The sequence below is a fragment of the Alligator sinensis genome, unplaced genomic scaffold (genome assembly GCF_000455745.1).
Source record: "Alligator sinensis unplaced genomic scaffold, ASM45574v1 scaffold859_1, whole genome shotgun sequence".
In the NCBI taxonomy this organism is placed as follows: Eukaryota; Metazoa; Chordata; order Crocodylia; family Alligatoridae; genus Alligator; species Alligator sinensis.
The window spans coordinates 649,015-657,162 of NW_005842656.1; the positions used below are offsets into that span (position 1 = coordinate 649,015).

An 8,148-nucleotide genomic window follows, 5' to 3' on the forward strand; every position below is an offset into this window, starting at 1 on the left:
GCCCCCGCGCTTAAGCTGTTGTGCAGCTTAGCAGGCTGCCCGGGACTGTCCCTTTTCATGCTCAAACGTGATGACGCTGCGTTTCCCCTACAGACACCATCGGCCCCTCGGCCGCATGCGAGTCCCAGGGCCGCGGCGTTGGCTGGGAGCTGCGGGGTCGCATCCAGTCCGAGCCCTGCCTGAGGCAGGATCCGCCCTGACAAACCCAAAACCTGACAAAGCCCCGTGTCCGACCTTGGAGCAGCGCCCCTCTGCCCTGCCGGAGCGGGGGGACAATCGTCGCCCCGAGGCCGGGAACCTGAGGCGCGCAGTGGGGTGGCACGGTGTCGCCGGAGCCCCGGTCCTGTTCCCTGACGCTGAGAGACCCCAGGAGTCCGGGTCCCAGCCCCCCCGCACTTAACCCGCTAGCCCCCGTCTCTGCAGGGCCGGGAGAGGGCCCAGGCGTCCTAGCCCCAGCCTCCTGCTCTTTGCCCAGCTGGGAATAGAGGCCAGGCTCCGGCCGCTGTGCCGTACTGCTGCCCTGGACGGGGCTGAGCTGGGGGTGGGGGAGACAGCAGCACCCAGAGCTGCTGCGGGGGGACCTAGAGCCGATGCAGACTCGTCTATCTGTGCTGTGCCCGGTCCCGGTGCGGTGGGGCTCGAGGTGGGCGAGGGCTGGGGGGGGCTACAAACTCCCCGCCGGCCAGGCCTGGCCTTCCCCAGCCGCACGGGTCCACTGTAGGAAGGACACAGCCCAGCAAGGGTGCTCCCCGGGCACTGGCACGGGTGGGGAAATTGAGGCAGGGATGGCACGCGGGGCGCCCAGCGCCACGGAGAGCTGGGACACGGGCGCCGGAGGCTGGAGGGGTTCCAGGAGCTGCTGGGACAGGATCAGGCCCACTCCCACCCCCAGCCTGGGGCAGCAGAGACCTGTGCGGGGGCGCTGGGGGCTGCGCGAGCTGCGAGGCATTGATTTTACCAGGCTGAGGCTGGCTCCTGCCAGGGCTGGCACTGGGCCCCTCCCCTGCATAGCTGCAGCCCACTGACCCGCGAGTGATGAGGCGAGCAGAGTGATGCCCCTGCTGCAGCTGCCCCCCCCCCCCGCCCACCATCGTGGGCCCTTGGCTGGCTCCCGGGCACAGGGCACCAGCTCCAGCCCCGTCGCGCTCAGACGCCAGCGCTGCCCAGACACGGCGGCTCCAGAGAGGCCGGGTTGGGATCGGCGCTGGGCTCTCTGGGGGCTGGGCTGGCGCCGGGTGGGAGGGGCCGGGCCCCGATCCTGGCTGGGGGAGGCAGAAAGTGGGGTTGGCACCTGCCAGGAGAGTGTCTTGGGGGGGCTCCGTGGGGCTGGTCCCTCTGTGCTGCCGGGGTTCGGGGCCACAAGCTGCGCTGACCTGCCCCTCGTCTCTCCCCCAGGCTGTTCCTCCAAGTCGTTCAAGCTGTACTCGCCAAAGGAGCCCCCCAACGGCAACGCCTTCCCCCCCTTCCACCCAGGCACCATGCTGGATCGAGATGTGGGGTGAGTGGGGCTGCGCAGGGGGAGGCGTCATGCGGTCGTAGAGTGCCAGGGCCACGGGGCGGGCAGGGACCCGCAGGGCCACGTCCAGTCCTGAGCAGGATCAGCCCCGTCCAAACCAGCCCAGACAAACCCCGTGTCCAACCTCAGAGATGCACGATACAGTCGCCCCGACACAGCCCCAGGCATCGCCCCTGCCTCCGCAATAGAGGGGGGCTGCAGGCATCAACGTGCTGCTGCTGCCGGGGGGTCGTGGGCGCTGCAGAGAGCCCAGGCCAGGCCGTGCCCCCGCTGCAGAGGAAGGCAAAACCCCCCAGTGCACACCAGTCTGAGCAGGGGGGAAAGCCCTTCCTGCCCCAGTGCAGCGTGGGGCTGATCCTGAGCGCGGGGGCAAGACCCTCCAGCCAGGACCCAGCGGGGTTGGTGCAGCAGAAGCATTGGCACAGCCCAGCCCCAGCCCAGGCTGCCTCAGGGGGAGGCTTCGACCCCCCGACACATGGAATAGAAAGGGGTGTGGGGGGGAGCAACCAGCACAGGACACCCCACAGCGGAGCATGGGCATTGCTGCACCTGGATCCTCCCCCCCCAGTGCCCGTCCTGCCTCTCCTTGAACCCTGCAGTGATGGAGAGTCCCCTCAGTTCCCTGGTCTCTATTCCCCTGAGCGCCCCCCCGGCCCCAGTGCTGGTGCCCATCGGGTCAGGTCCAGCGCCCTCGTGATTGCTTGTGTCTCCACAGTCCCACACCCATGTACCCGCCGACGTACCTGGAGCCTGGCATCGGGTAAGTAGGAGCTGCGGTGGGGGAGGCACGCACAGGCCTGGCAGCTGAGCCCTGCGTGTGCATGTGTGTGTGTGTGCAGGGAGCTGCCTCCCTGCTGGGTGCTCGGAGGAGCGTGTGCCCGCGTGGTGTATACGTGTGGGCACAGCTGCCCCCTGCTGGGTGCTGTCACGCTCGTGGTGGCACACGCCTGTTGTGTCCATGCAGCAGCTGCCGATGCCTCCTCAGCTCCTGCCCCCTGTGCTGGCTGGGGGGGCAGCACCATACATCCGCCTGGGCACCTCGGGGTCTGGGCACGCCCCTGGTGCTGGTGTCCAATTTGCAGGGGGGCAGGCAGGGCCGTCCTGCCCCCACACAGCCCCTTCGGCCCCAGGGACAGAGCCCTGAGCCCCACGGGTACGCGGCTGGGCTGGCGCAGCTGGGAGACTAAGCGTCCTGTGCCCGGGCTGCTGGGGGGGCGCAGGGCCTGTCGCCTGCCCCCCGCCTGGCTCTGACGGCACCCTGCGCTCTCCCGGCAGGAGGCACACGCCGTACGGGAACCAGACCGACTACCGGATATTTGAGCTCAACAAGCGACTGCAGAACTGGACAGAGGTGTGGGCCTGGGAAGGGGTCAGGACCCTGGGTGAGGGTCTTGGGGGCCCAGGCAACATAGGGAGGTCAGAGTAGGACCTGGCTGGGGCAGAGGGGGTGCCAAGATGGACATAAGGGTGGTATTTGGTGCCCAGCCCCTGGGAGACCCTGCCCCTTCCTCGTGTGCTCAGCTGGGCTCCTGAGCCAGGGGTGCGGAGGCCTGGCCATGCCCAGATGCCACCATGTTTTCCACCCAGGAGTGCGACAACCTGTGGTGGGACGCTTTCACCACCGAGTTTTTCGAGGACGATGCCATGCTCACAATCACCTTCTGCCTGGAGGATGGACCAAAGAGATACAGTGAGTGCCCCCCCGCCGGCCTCTCGGTCCTCGCGGGTCATCCTGGAGCCGGCCCCACGAAGGCTGACGCTGCACAAGGGCTAAGGGCTGTCTTGCCCCAGGGCCGGGCCCCCAGCTTCCCCCGGGTCTGTGGGTCCGTGGCTGTGTGGTCTGGGACTGCATGGATCTGCTGTATAGCCCCAGCATGGGCACGGAGACAGGCTTGGTAAGGAGAACCAGCTGGCTGCTCAGAGACCCACCTGATGGGCACCTTGGAGATGCTGGGTGCCCTGGGGACAGAGGCCTGGAAAGCAAACCCCAAAGCAGAGCGGAGAAAGCAGAGCAGAGGTCCGGCCTCACCCTGCCTGGTGTCCCCGGGGAGGAGGGGGACTGCCCCGCTGTCCTGGCAGCAGATGCCCCCTGCCTGTCTCACGCCTCCAAGAGGATCTAGAGGAGCTGGAGAAGGTTCAAAGAAGGGCAACAGGGGTGATGAGTGCTGTGGAGGGACTTCCATGTGAGGGGAGACTGATGGGGCCAGGCCTGGTCGGCTTAGACAAGAGATGTTGGAGGGGGGACAGGAGGAGAGATCGGACACGTGCTTGAGGGAAAGGGGCATCAGTCGCTATTGAGCAGGAAGCGCGGGGCACGGCCTCTGCATCGGACCTGCCTGGACCTTGAAGACTGCAGGAGAGAGGAGCAGGGTCAGACCCAGTCACTTTTCCTCCACCCTCTGCCCGCGTGACACCGGAGACTGGGCAGGACGAACCGGGGTCTGACCCCGCGCACGGCAGCTCTGATGTTCTCATGTCCCCTGGCCGGGGAGCGCTTGGTGGGGCTGGCTCTGGGGCGAAGGTGGCTGACGCCGTTTTCCCTTCCCGCCTGCAGCAATCGGCCGGACGCTGATCCCCCGCTACTTCCGCAGCATCTTCGAGGGGGGCGCCACGGAGCTGTACTATGTGCTGAAACACCCCAAGGAATCCTTCCACAACAACTTCGTGTCCCTCGACTGTGACCAGTGCACCATGGTGACCCAGCACGGCAAGCCCATGTTCACCCAGGTAGGGGTCATGGCTGCACGGCCTCCCGTGGCCACCGCCACTTGCCCTCCTCCTCCAGGGGCCCCGGGACTGACCTGCCCCCATGTCCTCAGGACTTCCTTAGAGCTGCTCTTTGGCACTTGTGTGAGTGGAGGTTGCCCTTGCCAGCCTGGGCACCCCATCCTGTGACCATCTATGCCCCGGCCTGCTGCGCCAATGGGCTCAAGTGCCAGCGGTCACGACCCGTGGGCCCAGGCACCGGGAGCTGGCTTGTGCCTGCCCGTCTGGCGGGTGCCGCACATGGCATCTCATCTCCTGGCATCCCCCTCGCACTGCACAGGCCGTGATGCCCTGCGGAAGGTGACCTACCAGGCCCTGGGCTGGGGGTGGGCAGTGCGGGGAAGGGGCACGGTGGTGGTCTCCAGTGCCGGCATGACGGGGCCTCATCACAGGTGTGCGTGGAGGGGCGGCTCTACCTGGAGTTCATGTTCGACGACATGATGAGGATAAAGACGTGGCACTTCAGCATCCGGCAGCACCGGGAACTCATCCCCCGCAGCATCCTCGCCATGCACGTGAGTGCACACACGTGTACACGCACATGCAGGGGCGGTTGCCATGTGCCGAGGGAGCCCACACCTGGTGCACATTGTGGCATTCACGTGTCTCCCACAGGGTGGGAAAGGGAGGGGGGGGTGCTGGGCTGTCTACCCTGGGCCAGGGGGCTCGGGAGAGTCTGGCTAAAGGGTCTCAGCCTCCTGCATGCATGGGTTGGGCAGAGCTGGCAGTGGGGGGACGCAGCCGCTGTTCCCAGCTTGGGGGCTGATGTGTCGCTGTCTGCCCCCAGGCGCAGGACCCCCAGATGCTGGACCAGCTGTCCAAGAACATCACGCGCTGCGGGCTCTCCAACTCCACCCTCAACTACCTCCGAGTGAGTGTGGGATGGGGAGGGCAAGCGGGGCGGGCTGCCAGAAACCCCGGTTCTCCGTCCACGTCTTCGGACCCCAGCCAAGACTGGCACGGGCTGAACTTGTGGCTGCCCAACCTGCCCCCCCATGCAGGGAAGGAGCTGCCCCAGCCGCCACCGGGCGACGGAGCAGGCTGGCAGAGGGCAGAGGCCCAAGCACAGTGGAGAAGTCCCCTGGAGAGAGCCCTGTCCCGTGGCAGAGGCCCTGAGGCGTCTGGGCTGCTCTGGGGGCTGCAGCTCTGGGTCCTGGCAGGGGCAGCTCGAGGCCTCCAGTCTCTGGCTGCCGTCCTGGAGCTCAGAGTCTGCCTGGCCCCTTAGCGCCAAGCCCCAGGGTGGGGGGCACAGAGCGGTGCCATGGGAGCTGTTGCTCTAAATGCAGCTTTGGGCAGCCGCTGGTGGGGGAGGATCCAGGTGCAGCGATGCCTGTGCTCTGCTGTGGGGGGTACCCGGGTTCTGGGGGTGCAGGATGCTCCCCCTTTTCCTTTCTGCTCCGTGTGTCTGGGTGTTTTTAAAGCTCCCCCAGAGGTGCTGGGTGCTGCAGCCCGGGCTGGGGCTGGGGCTGGGCTGTGCCAATGCTCCTGCTGGCACCGACCCCGCAGGGCCCTGGCAGGAGGGTCTTCCCCCCACCCTCAGGCTCAGCCCCATGCTGCACTGGGGCAGGAAGGGATTTCCCCCCTGCTCAGACTGGGCAGCCTGGGGGGTTTTGCCTTCCTCTGCAGCGGGGGCACAGCCTGGGCCTGGGCTCTCTGCAGCGCCCACGACCCCCCTGGCAGCAGCAGGCCAATGGTGGCCGCGGCCCCCTTGTATCCCGGGGCGGGGGCGATGCCTGGGGCTGTCAGGGGTGACTGTCTTGCGGCACCGAGGTCGGACGCAGGGGTTATCTGGGCTGGTTTGGACGGGGCTGATCCTGCCTCAAGCCGGGCTGGGGTTGGGTGTGACCGTGCAGCTCCCTGCACACCCCCGCGGCTCCCGGACTCCATGATCCTGTGATGCAGCTGCTGGGCGGGGATGTGGAGAAGGGCTTGTGGGGCTAAGTCATGCAAAGGAGTCATTGCCTGTTGACGAGACGTGCAAATCAGCATCTCACCTGGTCCACCCGGGGCGGCCGCTGGGCAGGAACAAGAGGGTGTTGGGGCCGCGGTGGGCTCTGGCCTCCCCACCGTGCCCCTGGACGCCGTGCATGGCCGAGCCTGACCCCTTCCTCCCACAGCTCTGCGTGATCCTCGAGCCCATGCAGGAGCTGATGTCGCGGCACAAGACCTACAGCCTCAGCCCACGCGACTGCCTCAAGACCTGTCTCTTCCAGAAGTGGCAGCGGATGGTGGCACCGCCTGGTGAGGGCCCCGCCTGCTTCCCCATCTATGTGGGGGGTGTCCCAGCGCACTGGCTCTGCCTGGAGCCGGGGGTGGGGGGGCTGAGCCCATGCCTGCCCGGGCGCCCAGGTACCATTCCCAGCCCTGCCACCGAGTCCCCGGTGAAGAGTCCTTAGCCCTTCCCGCTCGGTGGTGCTGGGCAGGGTGGGAGGGAGAGCAGTGGAGCAGGTGTAGGCCGGGGGCAGTAACCGGACGTGTGCCCCCAGCCGAGCCGGCGCGGCAGCAGCCCAGCAAGCGCCGGAAACGGAAGATGTCGGGGGGCAGCACCATGAGCTCGGGCGGGGGCAACACCAACAACAGCAACAGCAAGAAGAAGAGCCCGGCCAGCACCTTCGCCCTCTCCAGTCAGGTACCTGTAAGCATCCCCTTTCCATTCTCTCTTCCTTCCTGGCCCCGGCGCAGCCCTCTCCCTCCTGCCCGTGGCGGCACGGGGCCTGGTAGGCTCGTGGCCAGCCTCGTGGGCAGGGACGGCCTCTCCCTGCAAGGATGAATAGCAAGGCTCTACGCTCCCCGACCCCTCCCCGTGCCCCCACGGGGTGATGGGGCTTGCTGGGCTCGCTCGTGCCCGCGTGGACCTAAGCGTACCCAGTCCCTGCTGCCTGGGGTTCAACTGTGGGCACGGTTGGCAGTGCCAGCACCTGGCGCTAGAGCAGGGACCCCGGGAGGAGAGGGGCGCAGGGAGACCGGGCCCAGCTGGCGAACCCCCCGCATGGGGTCCCCTTGCAGGGGCAGTTGAGATGCCCTGTCCCAGCGGGGCAGGTCCGTGGAGGCAGTTGAGGTCCAGGACCTAAGAACGGAGCTGCCCTGTGCTGGGTCAGACCCAGGTCCGTCCTGCCACGGGCATGCCTGATGCAGTTCACGGATGCCCCCAGCAACTTCCCCGCACTCCCTGCTCAACAGCAACCCATGCCCCTTTCCTCCAAGCACGCGTCCAACATGAATCTGGCTGATCTCTCAGCTTCCAACGCACCTGGGGGCCACGAGCTCCCCTCTTTCATGCCCCACTGGGTGGAAGAGCAAGTCCCGGTGTTCGTTTTAAAGGACCTGCCTCCTAGTTTTGTGCAGTGACCAGTCCTTGCCCGGCGAAAGACAGTCGGGGATAAGCCCCCGGTGCTTTCTCTTCTGCATTTGCCCCGGGCTGGGCTGGGAGGCGCGCTGCCAGCTCTTGAGGGGCCATGAGGGCGGCGGCTGCCAGCGCCAAGCGGGGGGGCCTGGGAAGGCCTCGGAGGGCCGGGCTCGCCTCTGCCTCGATTATGTTTCGGGACCGTCTCCCCTTTCAGGATGTGATGGTGGTGGGCGAGCCGACGCTGATGGGCGGGGAGTTCGGGGACGAGGACGAGCGGCTCATCACGCGGCTGGAGAACACGCAGTTCGACGCGGCCAACGGCATCGACGACGAGGACAGCTTCAACAACTCGCCCGCCCTGGGCGCCAACAGCCCCTGGAACAGCAAGCCGCCCTCCAGCCAGGAGAGCAAGGCGGAGAGCCCCACCTCGCAGGCGTCCCAGTAACGGCCCGGCCCGGCCCGGCGCCCGCGGACTGAGTCCCAACCGATCTACCTGTACGTTTGCAAAGGAGAGTGACTG

The 8,148-nt window shown here is 67.2% G+C and overlaps 1 protein-coding gene across 5 annotated transcripts; it reads left to right on the forward strand.

Annotated features, from left to right (window-relative positions):
* The first annotated feature begins 902 nt into the window (after positions 1-902).
* On the forward strand, positions 903-8,142 carry LDB1 (LIM domain binding 1). 5 transcript variants are annotated; one of them, XM_025215622.1, is made up of 11 exons: positions 1,247-1,498; positions 2,232-2,276; positions 2,481-2,669; positions 2,792-2,867; positions 3,104-3,206; positions 4,071-4,243; positions 4,675-4,797; positions 5,070-5,153; positions 6,400-6,523; positions 6,769-6,911; positions 7,843-8,073. In XM_025215622.1, the coding sequence occupies exons 1-11, from the start codon at positions 1,479-1,481 to the stop codon at positions 8,071-8,073; spliced, it is 1,311 nt and encodes a 436-aa protein (XP_025071407.1). In that variant the 5' UTR covers positions 1,247-1,478. The 5 variants fall into 5 exon arrangements, with proteins under 5 accessions (XP_025071408.1, XP_025071407.1, XP_025071406.1 ...); XM_025215621.1 differs by having other exon boundaries at positions 1,251-1,498; positions 6,769-6,917; positions 7,843-8,142; XM_006033724.3 differs by lacking the exon at positions 2,481-2,669 and having other exon boundaries at positions 1,255-1,498.
* Positions 8,143-8,148: the final 6 nt, after the last annotated feature.

What these genes read in the sequence shown, in the direction of transcription:
- LDB1 (XM_025215623.1), top strand. Translation starts at nt 1,053, where the DNA reads ATGCCCCTGCTGCAGCTGCCCCCCCCCCCCGCCCACCATCGTGGGCCC. An exon ending in GACTGCAGAACTGGACAGAG is followed by an intron (nt 2,868 to 3,103) that starts GTGTGGGCCTGG and finishes TTTTCCACCCAG; the next exon opens with GAGTGCGACAACCTGTGGTG. An exon ending in GCAGCATCCTCGCCATGCAC is followed by an intron (nt 4,798 to 5,069) that starts GTGAGTGCACAC and finishes GTCTGCCCCCAG; the next exon opens with GCGCAGGACCCCCAGATGCT.